The sequence below is a fragment of the Pongo pygmaeus genome, chromosome 6 (assembly GCF_028885625.2).
Source record: "Pongo pygmaeus isolate AG05252 chromosome 6, NHGRI_mPonPyg2-v2.0_pri, whole genome shotgun sequence".
Classification (NCBI taxonomy): domain Eukaryota; kingdom Metazoa; phylum Chordata; class Mammalia; order Primates; family Hominidae; genus Pongo; species Pongo pygmaeus.
The window spans coordinates 49,143,374-49,169,171 of record NC_072379.2 but is presented as its reverse complement, the minus strand read 5'-3'; the positions used below and the strand labels follow the sequence as shown (position 1 = coordinate 49,169,171).

At 43.0% G+C, this 25,798-nt stretch overlaps 1 protein-coding gene and 1 non-coding gene across 11 annotated transcripts in view; one reads left to right on the top strand and one right to left on the bottom strand.

The window, feature by feature from the left end:
• Positions 1-25,798, bottom strand: part of ELMO1 (engulfment and cell motility 1) — a 595,247-nt gene that overhangs the window by 480,943 nt on the left and 88,506 nt on the right. For 9 of the 10 annotated variants that reach the window (XM_054496891.2, XM_063667384.1, XM_063667385.1 and 6 more), the window contains one exon: positions 7,791-7,941. In XM_054496891.2, coding sequence (XP_054352866.1) covers positions 7,791-7,868 — 78 coding nt within the window. In that variant the 5' untranslated portion in view covers positions 7,869-7,941. Of the gene's footprint in view, positions 1-7,790; positions 7,942-8,229; positions 8,314-25,798 lie in introns of those variants that run through there. The other variant, XM_054496896.2, reaches the window with a different exon arrangement.
• Positions 16,303-16,409, top strand: LOC129041771 (U6 spliceosomal RNA). Its single transcript, XR_008503924.1, has one exon. It is a non-coding gene; the product is annotated as a U6 spliceosomal RNA (small nuclear RNA).

Genomic DNA, 25,798 nt, shown 5'->3' with positions numbered 1-25,798 from the left:
TAAAACACATGCATCTGTGTTTCTTTTAGGGAACTAACCCCCTCCCAATATACTGAGGTAGGGGTGCTATTATAATTTTTCTGTTTGGAGAATGAAGACCACCAGTGTTTTATTCTTATCTTCACTGTTCAGAATTGAAACCTATTGTAGACACACAGTAATGGAGATCAATGTGATGAACCAAAGGATACAAATGTGTGTAAGCCACAGGCTGACCTCCAAGAGCTTATAATCTATTTCAAGAGAAGTGGGCACGAGAAAAGAAAAATGTAAATTACGTTACGTGTGAAATATATTAACTGCAAATAAAAGCTACAAGCAAAGAAAATGATATAAGAAATTAGAAAGCTGGAGAAAAGGCTGCATTATAATGCGATCAGAAAAGGTTTGAGTACAAAGGAAGCTCTCTGCAGTGCTTAGCAAAGCCAGGATTTAAAGCAGTGGAGAGCTGGGAGAAGGCAGGGGGCATTCAAGGTGGCAAACTTTCAGAAGGAAACAGCAAGAGATGAAAAAAGACCATGAATGTGCGGGAACAAGTGTCTAAAGGAGCAGCTTCTATAAAATGGAAGGGTACCTGGGAATCACATACAGTGCCTGCAGACACTACCTTGGCCCAGGGATAATGCTTATGAAAAATATGGAAGGATGCAAAGCCACCCTAAAGAATCTGACTAAAGTCTCAGGAATACCAGAAAGCTCAAGAATCATCCATGTCTATTTTTTTAAACTGATAAACTTTTTTCAAACAAAATCTTTCCCCAAATCATACGTAAATGAAAATGGGACAATACAAAGGTGCTGCAGCGGGAGTGAGCGAGGAGTACCCGGAAGCCCTCGGCAGCCACCCCTCTGCCCCAAGCCATTTGAGAAGCAGAACTAAGGCTGAAAACTATGTATCTCTTCCCATCGCCCTTTTTGGGCCTGAATATGCTCAGAACATCTTCTCCAAGCATTTGTCTGATGCCCACTTGGTAGAGATGATGGATCCCCTCGCCTAATGAGATGGCCCATGCTGGCTTTTCTTGAGTGAAGGTGAAATGTCTCTCCTAGCACAAATAGGATGGAGTTCCTACACTTGGGCCATAAAGAACACATCTAGGCAGGGCACTGTGGTGGTTCATGGACTGTAATCCCGGCACTTTGGGAGGCTGAGGTGGGAGGATCACTTAAGTCCAGGAGTTTGAGACCAGCCTGGGCAACACGGCAAAACCCCATCACTACTAAAAATACAAAGACTAGCCAGTCATGGTGGTGCACACCTGTAATCTCAGCTACTCAAGAGGCTGAGGCAGGAGGATCTCTTGAGCCCAGAATTAGAGGTTGCAGTGAGCTTTGATTGAGCCATTGCACTCCAGCCTGGGTGACACAGTGAGACCCTGCGTCAAGGAAAAAAAGAAAAGAACATATCTAGTGGTCCCTCCTCTACATGATATAACCTCAGAAAGTTGGTAATACCTGTGAGGCCCCTTTCTTCAGGTTAACATATGGGCAGTTTCACTAACCATTTGTCTCTTCTGTAGACAACTGAAGTTAGACAGGGGAATCATATATCCACCCAACAGAGAAATGAAACTAGTGGTTAGTTGGCAGGCTACACCAGTGATGGGAACTGCTGTTATGTATGTAGGCAGAGGTGAAACTTTAACATCATGAGTGAACATGGACTCTAAGACAAAGAGTGTCGACAGTGAACACACAGACCAGAGGGCTTAGCACTGAGGTTGGAACTGATCTAGAAAGAAGAGGAACCAGGAAGGAAACAATCCCAGGTGAATCAAACAAGGAGGAAGAATCTCAGGCACTGAAGCTAGAGGAAGGAAGGGAGAGTTTCAAGATGAGAATGAGCAGCTTTGATGAGCGTAACGGAGAGGGTGAGGACAACCAAGGCAGAGGTGCCACCAAAAAGGGGAGCCTTGTAGAGAGGTAAATTGTTGTTCATGCAAAGATTAAAATAAGCATAGAACAACATAGATGGCATATACTGGTAACATTTAAATAAGCTTGGAATGGAAAAACAGAATAAAATACTACCAAAAGAGTTACTAGGTCAAGGGGAGGATTTTCCAAGGTGAAAACAGAAGAGTTCACTGTTGAAGACAGAGAAGAAGAAAAGAATAAGAGAACAGAACATGGATGGGACAAAGCCCCAGGTAGGGTAGAAAGGATGGGCTAATACTATTTGACCCAGCAATCTCATTACTGGGTATATACCCAAAGGATTATAAATCATGCTGCTTTAAAGACACATGCACACGTATGTTTATTGCGGCACTATTCACAATAGCAAAGACTTGGAACCAAGCCAAATGTCCAACAATGATAGACTGGATTAAGAAGATGTGGCACATATACACCATGGACTACTATGCAGCCATAAAAAATGATAAGTTCACGTCCTTTGGATCCATTCTCAGCAAACGATCGCAAGGACAGAAAACCAAACACCGCATGTTCTCACTCATAGGTAGGAATTGAACAATGAGAACACATGGACACATGAAGGGGAACATCACGCACTGGGGCATGTTTTGGGGTGGGGGAAGGGGGAGGGATAGCATTAGGAGATATATCTAATGTTAAATGACGAGTTAATGGGTGCAGCACACCAACATGTCACATGTATACATATGTAACTAACCCACACGTTGTGCACATGTACCCTAAAACTTAAAGTATAATAATAAAAAAAAAACAACACCTATGTGGAGCATTGGGGGTTGGGATAAGCTGAAAGCACTGGAAACAAATTGGGACCAGCTCTTCCCTCCTCTGCTGGCAGTAGAAAAAGCAAAACAAAACAGGAAGGCAGGAGATAAAGGCATCAGGTAGTCTGTGACGCCATGCAAATATGTAGGCAGAGAAGTTCTAAGGCAAAGACAGAAGTGGTAGCTTTCTGATCTGTGTCCTCCTTGAAAAGCAAGGCCTGAGGGGGCAGGGCAGAGACAGGACATACTGGAGGCTTGAAGAGTTTATGCAGGGAACAGAAAAGCTGCTGCTCAGAAATGGTGAGTGGCCAAGATGGAAAAAAAAAAAATCACAGAGTACTAGGGAGCCAGTGAATATTCCATAGCACAAATTGGCTATGTGTCCAGTTAGGACACCTCTTTATTACCAGAGGATGCCTCCCACTTATCTTTTAATTTTGTCTCCTTCCTAAACATTTAACAAGTTAGGCAGAGAAAGAATGAGAACACAGGGCAACTGTTCACAATGGAAGTGCAGGTGAAAAGGAAAACCAGAGTACCTAATTTTCTAATCTAATGAGAATGTGCTTAAACTAACAGCAATAATGGCTGCTTTTATTGAGGAATCACTCTAAGCTTTGCAACATGCTACATTCTTTTCACATGTTTTCTTTAATCTTCACAAGGACCATCAAAGTAGCAAATTATTATCCCAAAGAAACTGAGGCTCAACAAGGCTAACTGAGCCTTTCACAGAAAGCAGGGCTCCAGGACTGCTATGGTCTGAATGTTTGTGTCTCCCCAAAATTCATCTGTTTGAAGCCTGGCCCCAACGGTGGCGGTATAAAAACATGCTTGACAGAGCCTGTTTGTCCCTTTTGCCTGTGGGGAAACATACAAGGCACCATCTATGAGGAACAAGCCCTCATCACACACCACATCCACTGGTGCCTTGATCTTGGACTTCCCAGCCTCCAGAACTGTGAACAATAAATTTCTGTTGTTCGTAAATTGCCCAGTTTAAGGTACTTTGTTATAGCAGCTGAAGAACTAAAACAAGTGCTCACATCCAGGTTTAAATGTCCTTGGAGCCCACTGCCTCTTACTAGATGCTGCTTATTGAAGTGTTTGGGATTCCAGACTCTTGACCAAGAAACAAATACATTATTCAGGACATAATAGGTTAACAAGAACAGTGGATGCAGGAGCCTTGATATATCCAGACAACAAGCATCCTCAGCCTCAAGCGGCTCCCCAAGCTTGAAACTCAACAATACATTGTGAAGGCGAGAGCAGGAGTCAGGAACCAGTAAGCTGATAATTCTTTTGAGACCTTCCCATGATACAGCAAAGTTTGTGTGTAAGAAGCTCCTGGGGATTTTTCCTGCTGAGTGGAAACACAGAATTTTCTCCTAAATATTTAGAAAGAAGATAAACAAGTCCGTCATGGGCAGACGTCCCTCTGAAAACTCCAGGCACTGATGGAGGGTGGCTGAGCAGAATTGAGCACCTGATAAGATAATCACTACTCAGGAAGCACCGCCTCCCAGTTATTCATTCATGAAATATCTTTTCATTTTAAGGACTGTTCACCAGGCACGGAGAAACAACACTCAAAGACAGGCAGTTCCCAGTCTAATGACTGCTTCTCAAACTGTGGAAGCCCTTGGATTAGATTCATCTGGTGCTTATCACAGATGCAGATGAAAGGCCCTGCCCCTGGCCAACAGAATCACAATATCTGCAGCTGGGGCTGCACTTTGCACAAGCTGGTATATGCATTTTGTACAAGCTCCCTGGATGCTTCTTGTACACACTCAAGGTTGAGGACCACTGGATTCAGTTGATAGACAAGGACAATACAATGTGATAAGTGGAGGGGCACCCAAAATTTTGGGAGACAATAGAGCAGCAGTGCTTAACCCAACTTTTGGAAATGGCTTTTAGTGAAACAGCAGCTATCCAGGCTAAAAAGAAGCAAAGACCTTTCTAAATGAAGCTAACATGCTATAGGAGAGAGGCAGGTTATGTGATCCTTACTGAACAAGGTAGAAGATTAGGAGAAAACCCAAGTAATAATCATTTCGTCTACTCTTCATTGCATGTGAAAACATACTTCTAATTCTTGTGCCAACTTCTGATTCAATCAAGAAACAACATCTGACAGCAACACTTCCATAAGTCTCATTGTAATTCCAGCAACTGCAGGGCAATTAGGAACTGGGTTCCTAATTGCCTGTCTAGGTTTCCATGTGTGATTAATAGGAGGCCTGCAATTTAACCAACTGTTTACACTTGTCATCTGTAAAACCAGAATAATTATCAAGAATTAGGCAACGCAACACCATGTACCTCTTGATATGATGAGCCAAAAAGGACACATCATTTCTCTACATTTCTGCCAAAAATACAAAACTCGAATCTGATCAGTAGGATATGTGAGAGAACCCCAAACTGAAGACTTTTCCTAAAATAGCTGTCCTGTACTCTACAAAAATGTCAAGGTCACAAAAGATAAAGACTGAGAAATTTCTAAAGATCAATAGAGATCAAAGAGACCTGACAATAAACATAGTACATGATCCTGGACAGGATATTACACCATAGAGAAAATAGCTATAGAGGATCTTACTGGGACAACTGATGGAATTTGAATATGGATTACGAACTGTGAATTTGACGATAGCATTATGCCAGTATTCAATTTATTTCTGGTTTTATAAATGTACTGTGATTATTATGTAAGAGAATGGCTACAATCTTGGGGACATACACACTGAGTGTTCAGGGGTGAAGGGGGATGGTGCTTCCAGGGCGCCATCAAATGGTTCAGAAAAAGTAGGTACGGAGTTCTTTGTACTATCCTGGCAATTTTTGTGGGTTTAAAATTGTATCAACATAAAATTACTTGTCAAAGGTATCGGGCCATGAAAAACAACGAAAGACTGAGAAATTGTCCAAAACGGAAGGAGACTGAGGAAACGTGACAATTGGTATCCCTGGATTGGATCCTCGAACAGAATAAGGACATTAGTGGAAAATCTGGTGAAATCCAAATAAAGTTGGTAGTTATGTTAATGTAATGTACCAATGTCAATTTCTTAGTTTTGACTAATGTACTAAGATTAAGATATTAACATGAGAGGAAACTGGAAAAAGGGTATAAATGTAAGCATATACAATCTTTGTAATTTTCTGTAAATCCAAAATTATTCCAAAATAAACAGATAATTTAAAAATATATATATTAAAACACACACATAGCAAAGGCCATCTCCAAAGGCAGAGAACACTACACTAACCTCACAGGTAAGGAGGAGGACTGTCTATCAAGAGCTGCTGTCTTAAAGCAGAGGTTCCCAAACTGCACTGACCATGGCAGAATCAAAATTAAATAGTTTACCAGAACCACTAAATTAGAGTCTCTTGAGATGGGACCACTGAAAACAGTTATTTCGAATAAGTGCCTGGGTAATTCTGATTAGTACCCGGGCTTGGGCACCAGGTATCCAGCTCAGCACGTCTCAGATTGAACTACACACAGGGATACCCTGGAGATCTTGTTAAAATGCAGACGCGGGTCAGGAGGTCTGGAATAAGACCAGGTATTCTGCATTTCTAATGTGCTTTCAGGTGATGCCCAAGCATGTGGTCCAAAGCCCCACAGATTGAGAAGGGCAATGCAACAAGACAGAGGGCCCGAGTGCATGCCACTGCTGGGCATTCAGGACCTCTCTACACGTGTTGGAGACCAACTTCTATCTCATTGAAGCCACTGGTCTCTTAGGCTGTGGCCAAACCTAATCCAAACTACATTTAGTCTGCACCAAGTATCTCCAAACATTTTCTTAAGGTAAATTTTAACTAGCATCTCAAACCACACATGAAAGCAGATAAGCATCTGTTGCCTGACTCAAATGTATCTGAAACTATTAGGCGTCTCTACTTTTCTCTATTTGTATAGGTTCCTTCCTGAGTCAGTAGAAAACTACCTCAGAGAGCAGTTAAAATGACAGTGATGTGTGGTCTGATGAGAGCTTTTTTGACAAAAATCCCCAAAATGTACCCTTTCTTACATTTGAGTTTAAGTTCAATTAATTCTGAGCTGACCCGTATAATTCATTTTAATGACTCCTTTGGATTTGCACAATTCCATATAACTCTTGCATTGATCTGCCACCAGATAATAAAATCTGACCAGAAAAAAAATTATAAATCATAATCGTAAAATAGTATAGAGAACGTAAAGATTGGAGTTGCCATGGTTATTGTAATTTTGAAAATGTAGAAAGCCATCTAGAACCCTATATTATATACATTATAAAACCTGTAAGTATATAATAGGTCTCAACCTTTTATTCCTTAAATCATTTGCTCTAGAGTGACTACAGTAAAGTGAGGACACAAGTAACCATTCTAAGATAACCTATAATCAAATAGTGCATGAGAATCACACCATACAATTCTCAAGATTCAAGTTAAAGGATGCCTTTATGGGTCAAGTCACTTTTATAAGTCTTCTTGATATTTTTTAATTCAATAAACATTTGTTGAGTATTTACTACATGGCAGACAATATGCTAGACACAGTGAATTTTACACTAAAAATAAAAATTACAATTGGCTGAAATCCAAGACTGAACCCCTCTATACTAATTTCATTATAAAGCTATTAATGTAACAAAGTACCAATGCATTTCGCTGCTTCTGCAAAAAATGAAAACAAAAGGGATTTTAAAAATTAAGTTTTGTCTTGCCTGTGTTCCAACAATATGCACATATTCATGTGTCATGGCAAGGCAGGGATGGGGCAGCCTCCACTGTGTCAACTGCCCAGGGCCCGATCCACTTGTCCCTCCCACCTCCTTCCTAGCTTCAGACACAAATCCTATATTGACACAATCCAAGTGGATGCTGGAAGAGTATAAAAACCCCATCCATCACTGTATGTGCTACAGAAATCAAGCACATTGCAACTATTATTGCACAGATTTTTCAACACAGCTAGAGGGAGAAAGGGAGAAGAGTGAGCTATCCAAAGTCTATGAAAATTCCAGTATAGAAAGGAAACTGAAAATAGACACCCAATGCTGTCACGTTACTAACCTGATCAATTTCCATGAGTTTGGGGTAGGCGCCCGGCCATTCTATGGCCACCTTGACGATGTCCGCGGGTGGCGGCATTGTAAGTCCCCAAAATATTCAAAGCCAGTGGGAATGGGGATCCTACAGCGTAAACGGCCACACGTGTCTATACCTAATGAGGAATGACAGAAAAAGAAAGAGAAGTCACTCAGTGCAGATGCAGGGTGAATTTTGCTTCATCACTTCCTGTTTTCACTGGTGGTTTGGTACGAAAAACGGCTCCCCTTGGTGCCTGGGTGCTGAAGGTGCAGGGGCACAGCCAACGGTACAATGGGCTCCTGAGGAAAGAAGAAAGATGGGGGTGCCCGTGCCAACGCCCTTGAGTCAAAGCCGCCAGGAGACGCTGCCCTGTGGGGCATGGCTTGCGCAAATCTTCAGTTGAAAGAAAGCTGTTCCTTACCACTGAGTTCTGCTCTGAATGGTGCCCAGGGTCTGAATGAGCCAGGCTCACTCTCTGTCCAGACATGCATGTAAACGTCTGGCACTCAACAGTCTGCGGAAGGACAGACTGCCCAGGAAGTCATGGTCAGGAAGCAGTGTTTCTTTAAAATGTTTTCTGTGTGTCACAAATAGATCTCCGCACTATAGCAACCAGGATATCAGGAAGAAGGAGAAACACCCTGAGAGCTCACACACATGCACACCATACTCCCTCCCCAAGGTCGGTTCGCACAATGCACCTTTGGTGGGGGGTGGGGGTGGGGCAGAAAATGTACAGATGTGGACTGAATGGCATTCAGAACAGACTTTGAATTCTCACTTGAATGAATTGTGCTTATTACACAACGGAGGTAACCATTATCCTCTGCTGCCTCTTCCCAGGCTAGCCCATTTCTTTTTTTTGAGACAGAGCCTGGTTCTGTTGCCCAGTGGCGCAATTTTGGCTCACTGCAACCTCCACCTCTTGGGTCCAAGCAATTCTCCTGCCTCAGCCTCCCAAGTAGCTAGGATAACAGGGGCCCCCACCACGCCTAGCTTATTTTTATATGTTTAGTAGAGACAAGGTTTCGCCATGTTTGCCAGGCTGGTCTCGAACTCTGGGTGATCTGCCCACCTCGGCCTCCCAAAGTGCTGCGATTACAGGCGTGAGCCACCTGGCCCAGCCCCATTCCTTTTTAAAATTAATTTTTGGTAAATAATCATGTCATACAAACTTGTGTGTGTGTGTTTGTGTGTACAAAGACGGACAGCGTAGAGTCTCTTCTCCCAGTGTCACCCGCCGGCCCAATATGTGCTTTCACTTCTTATCCTTCCAGTTATCCAAAGTCATTAGGTATCCCTTCAAAATTTCTTCAAGTATAGAAGGCAAATACAAACATACATTATTACATTTTCCACTGTCTTTATATAAAAGGCAGCCTTTTTTTTTTTTTTTTTTTTTTTTTTTGAGACAGAGTCTCCCTCTGTTGCCCAGGCTGGAGTGCAGGGGCATGATCTCAGCTCAAGGCAACTTCCACCTCCCGGGTTCAAGCAATTCTCCCGTCTCAGCTTCCCAAGTAGCTGGGATTACAGCCGCACACCATCACACCTGGCTAATTTTTGTATTTTTAGTAGAGACAGGGTTTCATCATGTTGGCCAGGCTGGTCTCGAACTCCTGACCTCAGGTGATCTACCCTCCCCGGCCTCCTAAAGTGCTGGGATTGCAGGCATGAGCCACAGTGACTGGCCAAAAGGGAGCATTCTTTTTGTTTCTTTTAGTATATTTTCTAAATCCTTCTATGTTAGTACAAAGAGAGCATCCTGATTCTTTTCACAGCTACATAGTAGTTCATTGTGTGGACGTGTCCTATTTGATGAACCAGTCCCCTGCTGTGGGCCATTTGGGTGATTTCTTAAGTTTAGCTATCATAAACCAAACTATGATCCATAAACTTATATATAACTAATTTTGCACATATGCAAGTACATCCTTACAACAGATTCACAGAAGTAAAACTGCTGGGTCGAAACATAGATGCAGTTAATATTGATAGCCATTTCCAAATTTCTCTCCATTGGACTTGTATGAGGTTGCCGATTTACACCCAGCCTCACCAACAGAATGAATTTTTGCAAACTTGACAGGTTGAAAAATAAAATCTTAATGTATTTTAAAATTATATTTCTCTTACTGTGAGTGAGGTTGAACATAAAGAGGAAAAGACACATGCTCCCTTTTTGTGAACAGTCCAAACATTTGCCCCTTTTCTATTGGGTTCTCTGTCTTTTTTGAGAAATTGGTATCTGTAACGAAGATCTTAAACATGTGCATTTGGTCCTTTACCAGACCAGAGTAGGCCTTGTGAGTTACTATCCCAGATCTCAGCAGTAGCTAGACATTACTGAGACAATAGAGATAGCAGAGTTAATAGTGGAAGCCTCAACAACACCAGCAGTTATATAAATAACTAACTTCAGCGCAGCTGACAAGTAAAGGAAATGAACCAAAACAAAACCGCTAACTCCTTTGGCAAAAGATGATTAGGGAAGCCTGCTGAGAAGCTAATCAGTGATAACCAGCAAGAGCAAATCTACAAAGCAGTGGTTTAGTCACTCATTCAACAAATAATTATTGAGCCTCTGCTCAGTGCCAGGTCTACTCCCCGTGCTGGGGATATACAGCAGCAAATCTGGGAGTTAGCAACAAAGGATATGAAGAAAAATCAAGCAGCGAAGGAAACTGAAGCCTGTGCCTCTACCAGTGTGGGAGGGGCAGGAACACAATTTTAAACAGGAAAATCAGAGAAAGGTTCACCAAGAAGGCAGCACCTGAATAAAGACATCTGAGGCCAGGTGCAGTGGCTCACGCCTGTAATCCCAACACTTTGAGACTGAGGCGGGTGGATCACTTGAGGCCAGGAGTTCAAGACCAGCCTGGCCAACATGGTGAAACCTCATCTCTACTAAAAAATACAAAAATTAGCCTGGCGTGGTGGTGCTTGTAATCGCAGCTACTCGGGAGGCTGTGGCAAGAGAATCATTTGAACCCAGGAGGTGGAGGTTGCAGGGGGCCGAGATCGCACCACTGCGCACCAGCGTGGGTAACAGAGCGAGACTCTGTCTCAAGCTGGGTGCGGTGGCTCACACCTGTTAATCCCAGCACTTTGGGAGGCCGAGGCGGGCAGATCACAAGGTCAGGAGATCAAGACCATCCTGGCTAACACCGTGAAACCCCGTCTCTACTAAAAATACAAAAAATTAGCCCGGCGTGGTGGTGGGCGCCTGTAGTCCCAGCTACTCGGGAGGCTGAGACAGGAAAATGGCGTGAACCCAGGAGGCAGAGCTTGCAGTGAGCCGAGATCGCGCCACTGCACTCCAGCCTGGGCGACAGAGCAAGACTCCGTCTCAAAAAAAAAAAAAAAAAAAGACATCTGAGAGGTGAGGATGGGGGCCCTGTGGACGTCTGGAGAAACCAGGTTCTAGGCCAAAAAATCAGCAAGTGCGAAGGCCCCAAGGCAGGAGCACGCCTGTTATGTTCCTGAAACAGGTGACTTGCTGAAGTCAAGTAAGGGCAAGAATAGTAAGTGAATGTGTTCAGAGAACTCCTGACCCCCTGGACACTTCCACCACACTTCTTGGTTTGTGACTTCTAAAGAAGGAAGCTGTGTGTCCCTGCACACCTATTCAGAGTGCAAATCAGCACAGCTTTCCAGAGGGCCTTTGGCAAACTATATGAAAAGCCTTAAAATTTCGCATCCTCTTTGAGTAATTTTAATTTTCTAGGATGTTATCCTCAAGAAATAATTATTAACCATAACAATGCCAATTTGTTTATAATTCTCAAAACTTGAAAACAATTGAATATCCAACAATAGGAACTTGTTAAGTAATTATAATGTCTTCTATGTGCAAATGCAAGCAAACAATCTGTACTTCGGACTTCCTCTCCATAGTCTGTATGCTCTTTGAATACTTGAGAGCTCTAAGAACAATGCATTTTATCTGTGCTACATTACTTCAGTCCGATATCCAAGTTCAATTACATACCCTAGAATAAGAATTAAGAAAGCAGGCTCTAATGTGCAAAGAGACTGTGTGAATTTTAGGTAACACTATTCAAAAGAAAGCATACAGAATCTTGGGGGTTAAGACAGTAAATAATAAAAATAAAAATGCATTATAAGCATCTTGCCCCCACCTCTACAAAAAATCGTCTAGAATTACAGCAAAAGAGGTCATCCAACCTTCTAGGAATCAAAGGCCAAGCTTGTTTTTCTACCCCTTTAACTGGTATTTATTTCTCAGACCGTTCAGGGAAAACCTGTTGAACAGGTGAGAATACAATAACATGGCTCCAGTGGAGAGTCAGAGGGGAGCTGTACACAAAGCAGCCATTGAGAGAGCAAAGGAGCAAGGAGGCTTCCCCTTGGGAATTCACTTAACCAAGCCCAATCAGACCTCATCAGTTTTCCCCAACATTAACAAACCACAAGAGAAAGGGAAGGGGGTATAGCAAGGCTCCTCTGGGGTACAGCCAGGTGCGCAATTGCAGAATGGATAATCTACTTCATATTTTATCCTCAGAAGTCCAGACTTTATCCTCTTAAATTTATACTTTCACGAGAAAACAGCACCTAAGCCTTCTATATATAATCACTGTTACTTCTGATGAAATTTAGGGAAGAAAGGTTCTATCCTGGGCTTTCTCATTCCTGGCACAATTAGCAGCTGGGGCCATACTTCTTTGCTATAGGAGCTGCCCTGAGCATTGCAGGATGACTAGCAGCATCCCTGGCCTCCGCCCTCTAGAGGTCAACAGTCCCTTCCCCTCAGTCTCAACAAATTTTCACATGTTGTAGAAGGGACCCAGTGGGAGATAACTGAATTACAGGGGAAGTTTCCCCCATACTATTCTTATGGTACTATTCTTATGGTATTCTTATTCTTATTCTTATAATGAATAAGCCTCAAGAGAGCTGATGGCTTTGTAAGGGGAACACCCTCTCACTTGGTTCTCATTCTCTCTTGTCTGCCGCCATGTAAGAGCCTTCTGCCATGATTGTGAGGCCTCCCATCCACATGAAACTGAGTCCATGTAAACCCCTTTTTTCCTTTATAATTACCCAGTCTCCAGTATGTCTTTATTAGCAGCATGTAAACAGACTAATACAGGTGGTTAGCTAGCAAATCCTCTAGACAGATTACCAATGATCAGGGCAACCTATCCCATCCTTGAACTGGACACAATGCACATGGTCTCATCAGGCTCTCCAGGAAAGATCAGCACATAAGCCCAACTCCTCTTGGTGAGGCATAACTGAGAAGGAAATACATTCTAAAATCTTCAGCCAACAAAGTCAGCATCCTGGTGTCCTATGCTTCCCCCAGCATAACTCTGGGGTTACTGGACTCCCTTTGTCAACCTCTCCCCACTACATCTGGAGTACTCTAAGGGGAAGGTCCACATCGCATTCACAGTTACAGACTCAGGGCCGCGGCAGGCAGGCATTTTAATACATAGCTGTTGTATGAATGCATCCCCTCCTCAATGAACATCTCATTAGAGCTATCAGCAGTACTGAGCCTAGTGTTGTCAAAATTACGAAAGTGGATAACCTAGTATTACTTAAATTGCCCAGTAAAATACAAGCTACAAGAAGTTGTGTAGACAGCCGGGTATAATAATTCTTATACAAACTAAAATTTAAGAACCATTAAAGGGAGAAACAAAAGGGAAGTCTAGGCAGGTGGCTAGACATTCTAATCATCATGCCTTCCAAAGTCACTATCAAATCGCAGGTGGTGCGTAAAGAATGGGCGGAGAATGCTATACCATTCCTGCTTGCCTGCTGGCTTGACTTTATTCCATTCCAAAAATATGGGAATTGTTCCATGATTAATATTAAGATTATATCACCTCGATAAGCATGTTAAATGATGTGTTTATAGTTGAGTGGATTAAATAAAGAGAAATCACTTCTTCTAGAGTTAGGTACTGAAGTCTGTATAGCAGTAACATCTGACTCTATAACCCGTGAACAAGCCCACTCTTCTACTAAATGTCTCCGTAGCTTGGGTGGCATTTTGAAGACGACAGACAGAAATCGCTTTGACTCCCACCTAGAAACTCATCTCTCTACACATTGTTCTATGCCCCAAGTTCAACATGCCTCTTGCTGTAGTCTCTTAAAGATCTGTTACATCTCTACAGGTTTTTCCATACAGCTTAATTAATTCTTTCGGTTCCACAAAGGTCCCAAATACCTGATCACTTTTTGTTGTTTTTTCTGAATTTCCCATATAGTTTTAGTTTTGGGTGACTGCAATGGCTTTGAGCCTTTTAATGCTCTTTCTAGTCCTTCTGTTGCACAGTAAACCCCACTGAGAAAAAAATTAAGCCTGTATGGCCATTCCTGTAGAAACTGCGTGTTGGGGAAACGAACACACTTGCCCTGGTGAACCGTGTGTCCCCTCCCCCACTGCACTCACAAGCCCAACAGATGGGCCAGTGGAGGCCAGGGCAGATCAATGGAAGAGAAACACCAAACAGCTGGAGAAACGATCTGCTTCCACTCCTCAGCCCCTTCCTTCCTCCCCAGGAAAGCTGTCCTCTGCCCCGCTAACAGTCATTATCTACTGATGATGGATAATGGGTTTATAATGACGATGGGGATAGTGGAAAGGGAGCTGTTCATCTCATATTTTTAATGTTGAGTTGTCTCTGATAGAAAAAGACATAGACCACATTTTCCCCTTGCATTAGGTTAGGCAGAAAGGGAAAGGGCTTCAGGAGGATCACCCACTGAAAGTAGCCTTCCCTCTTGGCCCTGCTGTCTTCCTGGAGCCCTCTAGTCTTCCCTTTTTTTTTTCTTTTTCTTTTTTTGAGATGAAGTCTCACTCTGTCGCCCAGGCTGGAGTGCAGTGGCACGATCTCGGCTCACTGTAACCTCCGCCACCCGGGTTCAAGTGATTCTCCTGCCTCAGCCTCCCGAGAAGTTGGGATTACAAGCAGGCATCACCTTGCACAGCTAATTTTTGTATTTCTAGTAGAGATGGGGTTTCACCATGTTGGCCAGGCTGGTCTCGAACTCCTGACCTCAGGTGATCCACCCACCTCGGCCTCTCAAAGTACTGGGATTACAGGTGTGAGCCACCGCACCTGGCCTAGTCTTCACTTTTGAGAACACCGCCCTGCATGGTACACTGAACCTCAGGAGGGGCCACCGAAACAGGCTTTGGGTAAAAGTTTTGCTCTTCTCTTTGTGCTACCATCCTTCTTATGCCAAATAGACTGAAATTGTCTCAATACCTTTAGTGTCTAGGTCAAAGAATACATGAAGTCGGTGATGCTGCCAGCTGACATTATTCAGGATGTATGAGTGTCCAGGTTTGCTGAAGCCAGTCTTTGTTTCCCATGGGAGCAGCAGTGGTGGGCACATGTCCCCCCCACCTGCCCTACACTGGAGGGTCTGGATGGATGGGTATATGGTGGGGGTGTCATTTCAGGTTCCCGTATCGGGGACCTGATGGCCATTCTGAAGACAGCCCGGGGCCTAAGAGGAAGTTTGCGGCTTCAGAAATAAGGGAACACGGTGTGTTCAGAACGGAACATGCAAGCACTCAGCAGAAAGAGAATAAACAGAGAATGGAATCCAGTGTGGAGGCTCAGTATTTCATTTTCTGTATACGCTAGCCATGTATGCTAATCTTAGCAACAATTCAGCCCATTTACTTGACAGGTGGGGAAATGTGCTATTAGCTACGGTTGGCTTGCAATATAATGGAAACTTGCAGAGAAAAGTCTTTGCTTTCCCAGTGTCTGGCATTGACATCATGAAAGCTAGGGGACAGCTGCCAGAAGGAATGGCGGGCAGGAGCCCAGAGCAGGCATGGGGCTGGGCACCGTGGACACACGCTTTACTCACTCTTCTTCACAGCCCTGAGTGACAGGTTTCATTATTTGCAGTAAATTAATGAAGATACTAAATCTTAACTAGTTTAAATGACTTCCTTCAAATCCTTAAATCCTCTCAGGGTGATAGAGGCCTCTTTAGTATGAGAACTGTTATAGGTGAATTGTGTCCCCCCTCAAAATCTGTGTGTTCAAATCCTAACCCCCAGTAGCTCAGAATGTAGCTGTATTTGGAGACAGGACCTCGAAAGAAGTAAGTTAAAATTAGGTCTTCAGCCCGGGCCCTAATACAGCGTGTTTATCTGTTATCCTTTTAAGAGGAGGAAATCTGAACACAGAAGGTACAGAGGGAAGACCATCTAAGGACACAGGGAGAAGACAGCCAGCTGTAAGCCAAGGAGAAAGCCCTCAGAAGGAACCAACACTGATATCACCTTGATCTCTGACTTCCAGCCTCCGTAACAGTGAGAAAACCCATTTCTGTTAGTTAAGCACCCCAGTCTGTGGTACTTTTTTATGGCAGCCCTAGCAAACTAATAAAACACAAAAGGCAGAAAGCGCCAAAGAAGAGCCTGATGATTTGATACAAGCAAGCCTAAAAACTTCTGAATTCCAAAAACCTTTATAAAAATTTAGAGACAGTGCTCACTTCAGCAGCACATATACTAAAACTGGAACAATACAGAGAAGATTAGCATGACCCATGTGTAATTTTTATACATTAATTTAAAGTATTTTAAAAATTTAAACACGAATAACAATCTGAAAAAAAAATGTGCAATAAATGTGATCCAACCTAGTATAAATATCCTTAATAAGGATCTCATAAATTTGTTAGCTGGGCACAGTGGCTTGCGCCTGTAATCCTAGCACTTTGCAGGGACGAGGCAGGTAGATCACCAGGAGTTCTTGCCTTCTGCTGGGGATGAAGCTGAAGCTGAAGCTGTCTGCAGCCATGCTCCCTCCATGGGGAAAGGTCATCCACAATAGGAAAGAATGAGGCAAGGAGAAGCAAAGACAAGTCAAGAGGAAAACATTCAAAAGGGAACAAGGACAGGAGGCCTAGCTATGTTCAGTTTCTGTTGAGTTTCCTAACACTTTTCCTTCAGTTCTCTGTACTACCCTAACATCCTTCCTAGATAGACAAACTAATAAATTCCTCATTATGCTAAATGAGCTTGAGTTCAGTTTCTGTCACTTACAATTGAAAAACTCCTAATATATCAACCTAACCATATCTGTTTACTGCCCTGAGTTCCAAACTTGTCATTAAATGACTGGAAGGCAAAACAGACTGAAGTTACACACTCTAACCTCGCAGTCAAGAGGAAATGGTCTTTTGCTCCCCAATTCTAGAGTCCACATCTGTGACGTAGCGCTCAGCACCTAGGGGCTGCCTTTCCTCTGCGGGACTGCTATCAGAAGTCACACATGGATTGCAGGAGTTAGTCTCACTCCAGCATTTCCCACACAGCACCGCTTCTCTGAGTTATTTATAAATAAAATGCAAAAATAAAGAGTCAGCATTCTTGGAAAACACTGAATAGAATAATATCCACTAATAACTCACTAGTTCACTTACTATATACTTTTAGAGGCAATTTTATGAATAAGGTACCACTACTAGCCTATTTTATACACAAGGAAACCAAGATGTAAAGACATTAAATATCTTGCCCAAAGTCTCACATCCACATATGGAACCCAGCCAGAATGTAATCTACATGTCTGATTTGATAGCTCATGTTCGTAACCACTATGCCATTTTTTTGTTTAATAGAGATGAGGTCTCACTATGTTACCTGGTCTCGAACTCCTGAGCTCAAAGGATACTTCTTGCTGCAGCCTCCCAAAGCACTGGGATTGCAGGCATGAGCAACTGTGCTGGGCTCTATGCCATTCTTTTGAAAGTTTCCTTTACTGCAGGACTTCTCAAGGACTTTAATGTAACACGTGTTCTGTGAAATGTCCATATGCAATCTACAATATTTCCGAAATGTATCTGTCCAGAAAACTTTTTTTTTTAAATAAAACATCTTGCGGCACACGTTTCTCATAGGACATACTTTGAGACTATTTGCCTCCTCGGTTTCTCAGAAAGAATCGCTAAATAGTCTTGGCCAGAAATGTAATGGAAAGTGGCAGAGAAAACTTTCCGTTAGTCCCATATTGAATTATCACCACCTGTATCTATGGGCTTGTCTCCAGGAAAGTAGCCCAATTCTTTTGAGTAACTCTTTCCAATTCAGAGAACAGTAAAAATTCTATTAACTGCAACTTCTAATGTGCAAAGCAACAGAAGATAAACAGTAAAAGAAACAGAATACTTGCATTTGTGATCATTTGAACATCTCACTTCCTGCTTTAAATCTGTGGTGACCTGGGACCTCTAGGATATAAACCTTTCACAGCCTGCAGGATATAAACCAGGTACCAACGGTGCATCCTCCCCCACCCAACGAGTCCCTGCTCCCCAAACCCCAGGCACATCCAATGGCTCTGTAAGTCAGACATGGAAAACTGGTTCTACCTTAAGACTGTCAATGGTCCACTTGCGGCAGCTGCTGGTGGCAATGCGTAAAGGAACCCACCAGACTAAATCAGGATCATCTCCCAGCTAGCTATGGTCTGGGTAAAGAACTAGAGAACCTGAGACCAGCGTTTGCTATCTCTTCCCTCTTCGTAAATGGCTTGCCATTTTCTGAGCCTGCCAAGGTCCTTTTGTGTCCAGAATTGGTGGGTTCTTGGTCTCACTCACTTAAAGAATGAAGCCGCGAACTCTCACCATGAGTGTTACAGTTCTTAAAGACGGTGTGTCCAGAGTTTGTTCCTTCAGATGTTCAGATGCGTCCGGAGTTTCTTCTGGGGGGTTCGTGGTCTCCCTGACTTCAGGAGTGATACCGCAGACCTTCACCGTTAGTGTTACAGCTCTTAAAGGTGGCACGTCCGGAGTTGTTTCTTCCTCCCGGTGGGTCCTCGTCTCGCTGGCTTCAAGAGTGTATAGCGAAGCTGCAAACCTTCGCGGTGAGTGCTACAGCTCATAAAGGTAACACGGACCCAAATAATAAGCAGCAGCAAGATTTATTGCGAGCAGTGAAAAAAAAAGCAAAGATTCCACAGCGTGGAAGGGGACCCAAGTTGCTGCTACTGGCTCAGGTGACCTGCGTTTATTCCCTTATCTGGCCCCACCCACATCCTGCTGATTGGTCCATTTTACAGAGAGCTGATTGGTCCGTTTTACAGAGCGCTCATTTGTCCGTTTTGACAAGAGTGCTGACTGGCCTGTTTACAAACCTTTAGCTAGACACAGAGTGCTGATTGGTGTATTTATAATCCTTTAGCTAGACACAAAAGTTCTCCAAGTCCCCACCCAACCCAGAAGCCCAGTTGGCTTCACCTCTCGCTTTCACCCTGTCTTTGTTCATAATGTTCTCTCTACCTCCAATGTCCTTTCCTTCCCTTGGGTCTGCTTCAAAAATTCCCATCTAGATTTCAGTGCCAATCTCATGCACCAGCTCCTCTTAAAGATTTCCCTGAACTCACGGCCTCCCGTGCTAGAAGTAACTGCCCTGAATCTGTCTTCTTAGGTGCTTACAGTGACCTACCAGAGCACTTTTCCACACCTTATCCTATTTGTTTATATGAGTTCCCTGAGGGTAGGACTCATATCTTACTCATCTCTGCTGTTCCAGACCTGATCAGACAGCATGGTAAAGAGCAACTCAATATTTTCCAGACAAGTGAATGAATAAATGAACCACTCGTTCCTTAAAACCAAATTCAAAGATTAAAATTACAAATGTGAAGGATTACTCAAGCCAGTGATGCATTTTTAAAATCCAGAATTCCTTGCACAGAAAACCTTCCGGCATTTCTTCAAGCAGCAGCTATTCATTTGTTCCCACTGGACAGAAACAGAAAGGGAGCTGCTGAGAGGTGAGAGCAGGGCCTATTCCAGATTCCTTTTCCTCCTGGAAAAATTCTTTCAAAAACAGGATGAGACCTGAGCTGAGCCACTCACTCTCTTCCCTTCACTCCAAGCTCTCTTGCACTTTGGGAATCAGCATTTCAACTGGAAAGTTCATCATTTTGCAAACTAATGCACACACTTCCTCCCTTGTTCTGGTTTTCTGGATATTTGCTTTTCAAATTCCTTTTCAGCTGTTGTAATGCCAGTGGCTGCTCCCTTCCTCCCAGCAAGCCCTGTCACTCGGTGATGTGTGCAGACAGTCCCCAGTGGAGGAGGCAAGGCTCGAGCCCAGTTCCCTATCGCAGAACCCAGACTCGAGGCCACAGGAAGTGCTGGAGCATTTCCACCATCCTGTGAGCCAAACATTCAAAGTTTCCAAACCTGCTGATCAAAAAACAATATGTGAAACTTCTTTCTTGGGCCTCTCTCCAGCAACAGCAGAGCTCTAACTACCACCCCTAGAACATTTGATTGCATCAGATTACCAGCGAAGGCCCCTGCAGAACTCTGGGCTGTGCCTCCACTGGGTTTCACCTGACAACCCTCGTACACAGAATTAGTCATTCTGATGCATAATGCAATGCCGCATAGCCGCCTCTCACGGAATACCATTAGGCTCTGCCTTTTTCTCCCGGCCTGACGTCCTTATTCCCAGAGAAGCACAGACTTTTATGAGGGCTCTGGGGTCAGTTGTTGGCCTGGGTGTTAATAATCCTGGTTCACCCACATTGAAAACGCTGTGACTCTGGACAAACTACACAACATGCTGACCCTCAGTATCCTCATCTGTGAAACTGGAATGACAGAGGTACCTTTCTCATGGGATTATTATGAAGATAAAATATCTATAAAGCAATTAGAGTAGTGCCTGACCTGGTATTATCATTTGCCAGACATGGGGTAGCTGGATAAATGAAACTGAGGAAACACGTCTGTAGTCCAGTCTCATGAAACACACAGAAGCCACACTGCATGAGAATTCCTTTTGCTGTAAGCATCATAACCAAATTGGACAAAGATCTATGGCACTAGAAAGGAAATAATAACTTTGCTTTAAGTTCAGGGAGTTTTTAGATTTGAAGTTTTGAGGGCGTAGAAAAGATTCTAGGTGAATGATTGTGTTGACAGAAATAGGAGGGGGGAAAGTTAGGGTAAGATTCTGGAAGGATTGACCTACATTTGCAAAGGCAGGAAGTCACAGAGAATTGCCTGAGCAGATGCCCTGATGGAAAATAAGAGAACTATTTTCTCTCCTGACCACAGGTCTAGTCCTCCAGGAAAGTTCTCTGAGAACACAAAGGTGACCGGGACTCAACTTGTCCTAAATCCTTTCTCCCCAAGGAGAAACGGATGTCATCTTGAGTTATGAGGTGGCTGAGTGCTTTAAGAGGGCCCACAGGGGAGCTTCTGCACAGAGGGGGATCTGCCCCACTATTACTGCACAACTTCCCCAACTGTATGTTCTTCCAGCCTTGCAGAGTGACATCTGTCCTTTTCTGTCTGATCCTCCCAGCAAATAGACAGAGGGTAGTGTTGGGGCTTAGAAAACAATCAATACCCCAAAGTATGGAGCTTTGGCATGCTGAGTACTCTGAACTAAAGAAGACTGGAAGGTCTCAGAACCAAGGTCTCTCTGACCTCTACTGCTCTCCTTTCTCCCATCTCTCTTTCACCCCTGAAGCAACTCATAAAAAGCAAAATTCCATGGTGTCTATGTGCCACATTTTCTTTATCTAGTCTATCATTGATGGGCATTTGGGTTGGTTCCAAGTCTTTGTTATTGTGAATAGTGCTACAATAAACACACATGTGCATGTGTCTTTATAGTAGATTGATTTATAATCCTTTGGGTATATACCCAGTAATGGGATTGCTGGGTCAAATGGTATTTCTGGCTCCAGATCCTTGACGAATCACCATACTGTCTTCCACAGTGGTTGAACTAATTTACACTCCCACCAACAGTGTAAAAGTGTTCCTATTTCTCCAAAGGATGAGTTCATGTCCTTTGCAGGGACATGGATGAAGCTGGAAACCATTATTCTCAGCAAACTAACACAGGAACAGAAAACCAAACACCCCATGTTCTCACTCATAGTGGTAGTTGAACAATGAGAACACATGGACACAGGGAGGGGAACATCACACACCGGGGCCTGTGTGATAGGGGAGGGATGAAATTAGGAGAAATACCTAATATAGATGACAGGTTGACGGGAGCAGCAAACCACCATGGCACGTGTATAACTGTGTAACAAACATGCACATTCTGCACATGTATCCCAGAACTTAAAGTATAATTAAAAAAAAAAGAAAAGGAAAATGATCAATGGATAGGAAGACAAATTCACAAAATCCTTTAAGCATTAACTTATCTTAATAAGAGAATAATAAATACAAAAAAAAAATCCTCTTCTGCAAAGTGGGTCATAGAAACTAGAACCTCTCTCCACCAAAGTAAACCATGAAACCTAGGAAGATCACTCTCTTCCTTCTACCTTCTCCCCAAAGACCCTCTTTCCAGAGGAGTCCTGCCCTATATCCAGGAGGAAGAAATGCTACACAGAGAGACCAATAAGAATCTGAACCAACTGCCCTTGCTGAGGTTCCTCCTCAGTCATACTGCCATTAGGTCACACCCTTTGTCCAATCATAGTTCTACATGGCTGTCCATTCTTTATCAAGCCTAAGCATAAGAATGGGGCTTTGGGTCTTTGTTTCTGGGGCTTTGGGTCTCCATTTCTGGGGCTTTTGGTCTTCATTTCTGAAGGCTCCCATGTCATATAAAACTTTTATTAAATAAATGTGTTATGCTTTTCGCTTGCTAACCTGTCTTTGGTTTCAGGAGTGTCAACAGTGGCCCATATGATGGTTGAACACAGGTATCACACCCTTTGCTGCTATAGCAGGCATGATCCACCTGGGGCCTAATGAGCTTTGCTGGTGAGACCTCAGCCCAGCTGCCCCCCAGAAGCTGTGGTTTTAGTGGAGACTAAGACATAATGATTACTCAGCTTCATTCCTAGGGTTGTCTTATCATGGCTCTAAACAGCAGAACCTCAGAATGTTTCTCAGGAAAGATGCAGTTAAAAAACAAATTTCCCCCATTTTCAGTGTTGTAGATATTTTATCTCTCTAGTTATTGGCCACAACCCTACCCTCACTAGTAAGACAAACAAACCTATAGATTTTTTTCCTTCTCATCTCTTTCACCTTAGGAGGCTCTGCCAAAACTCCCTGGATTTTATGATACAAATATCTTCCTTCTAGTTTTTATCTGAGCTGCCTCACAAGTTTGCTGCAGTTTGGTTTAAGATAAAACACAGTTAGGGTACATGCTATCAGCATGGCCATACGGCCATACTGTGAGAGCTTTTCACACAAACATCAAGATGACAGTGGAGCCAGTGGGCCATGCTTAAGAACAAAAATACTTGTTCCTGCTCAAATGCATAGATAAATAAGATCTGAGGTGCTAAATGGCAGTCTGTGGTGCATATTTGGGGGGAAAGTGGTCTGTGGTTCTATTCTGAAAGCCAGTATTATTGATTACATCCTAGGGTTTCTGATCTGCTCACTGGTATCCCAAGGATAACATTCTGAATGAATTGTTTTTTTAATGCTCATTTTCCTCTCAAGTTAGCATGGGCAGAGAGCTTCCCCACAGCCTGTCTGCACTCCCTGGGAAATGATCAGATTAAAAGCTGATAAGAGGAAAATAGAGAAACTTCCAACCCTGTGTTGGCAGTTTGCTAATTTCATACTTCTGAAAATTTACTTTGATTTCTCCTCTAGCCTCCATTAACAGTATGCCGATAATTTCAAATGCTTTGTATCTGCATTCAGTTCTAGCAAACTTGGAACTCAACCTGCTAATATCCGCTTTGACAAGGACTCTATTGTGCCAAAACCAAACTAATGACAATAAAAACAAGTACACAAACACAGACACGCAAACCCCTAGCTAGACTGATGAAGGCAATTGTGAAAAAAATTAGAGAAGGCCATCTTGCATCTTATTGCCCAGAAAAATACCCGATATTATAAACCCATGTGGAACACTTGAGTTCTGCTGACAGGCCTGGTAATGGGTACAGATTCTGCGGCCTAGTTATCTGAGGTGTGAATTTGATGAGAAAGGTCAAAAAAAACCAGATTCCACTGGACACCTAAGAATCTTCTTTTTTCGGCCTTTCAAATCTCACTTTTCTCAGCCTTGATTTGAAACTCCTACAAACTTTATAGAGGAAAGATGGGGAAAAAAAACAGAACAGGCTTTGGAGGCAGACAGACCTGGACTGGAATGTAAAAGCAGGTAATGTGTTAAGCCCGGGCACAAGCTGACCAGATTTGCATTTCACCTTTGCCTACATGAAGAACAGACTGGCATGGGGCAAGGATGATGGGGTAGGTTGGTAAGAAAGTGACTGATGGCAGTGACTTGGGCTGGAGTGGTCGTGGAGACAGAAAAGGTGATGGATTTATAAGCTATTTAAAAAATCAAAACAATTGATAATAGACAAAGAGGAGAAGCTGCAGTCATTGACGACCCAGGATTATGGCTTCTATAACAGAATAGGTGGTGATGTCATTTACTGAGATAGGACTACTCCAAATAGAAGACAGACTCTCATCCAATTTGTTGACCAGTATCAAGGCAATGGGTGTAGAGACTCATCTGGAGGAACCAGTGGTAAAGTCCAAGCCATCAGTGCCAAATACAGCCTTCCTACTCCTTCCTTGCAGGACTATCTGCTTTACTGCAGATTACATCTAAAAATGCACAGCCATTTTCTCCTAATAAGCAGGAAGGCAGCAGAGTACAGAAGTTAACAACCACTGATTGGACTCTGACTGTCTGTATTCTAATCCTAGTTTCACTACCTCCTAGCCTTGTGGCTTTGGGAAAATTCCTCTCTGTGCCTCAGTTTACTCATCTGTAAAATGGAGCAAACCACAGTACCTATGTCAACAATTTCTTAGTATGAGTACTAAAATGACAGTAATAGCCAACACACCTATATAACTTACCCTGTGCCATGTACCCTATTAAAGAGTTTATACTGATTAACACATTCAGTCCTCACAACGGCCCCATGACAAAGGCGCTATCATAATCCCCACCCTAAACATGGGTAGATGGAGTCACTGAGGAAACCGGTCACTTATTTGGCTAGTCAGCAATCTAGCCCATCCGAAGGCAGTGTTCTGAACCATTACCCTAAACTTCCTTGGACCTTAATATGCAAAAGGCTTAGAACAGTGCCCGGCACCGAGTAAGAGCCTGGCACATTATCCCTGACTCTGAAAGCCAAATCCAGGCTGGTTCACAAGGAAGAAAAAGGCTTTATGCAATTTTCCATTATTGATCACGGTCACACCTTTTCACTTTGTACTTGTGTAATACTGACTGCGACACGGTGAACTTGCTTCTGACTTTGACTCTGTGGACAGGAATCAGTTATGGCCTGAGATTTTCAGGCTCCACAAAGACTCCATTCTTGATGCTGTGATAGAAGCTGCAACTTGATACTACCTCTGAGAGTCAGCTCTGCAGGAAAAATACCCCTGGCTCAGATCACAATTTCCGAACTGGTAAAACGGGGATCTCTTCGTGACCTCTAAGCTTTTACCTTTTCACTTCATGAATGGATAAACTTTGTATGAGTTGAATATACTCTCCCTCCCCTTAGAGAAAGAACAGAGAGATTCTTTTATAAGCAGATAAGGTGATTTTATTTCCACTAACAAGGAATAATCTTAATTGACATCTTGCTCTGTCAGAGTACAACCTCAGAACAAGTACTCAAAACTGAAAGAATCACTTTTTGGTAACAGGCCCCAGCATTTAATGAGCTTATTATGGCAAAGAACCTAAATAGCAAATCAATTCACTCAGGTACAAGAGAGTTCACTGGGAAGTTACACGGCTTAAAGTGAAAGTTTATGAAACCTAACTGAAATTAAAAAAAAAACAAAACCAAGGTTGACATTTCAAACATCTACATAAAGTTCTTCCAGGTAAAAATTAGTTCAGCCACACACTTAAAAGACAAAACTCTAGGGGTCCAACAGATATATAACTTTTTGGAGAAAAATCCAGAATCTGCCTGTGGGTAGTCCTTGGTACACCCAGGAGGAGCTAAAGTGGCTGCCTATTCAGAGGT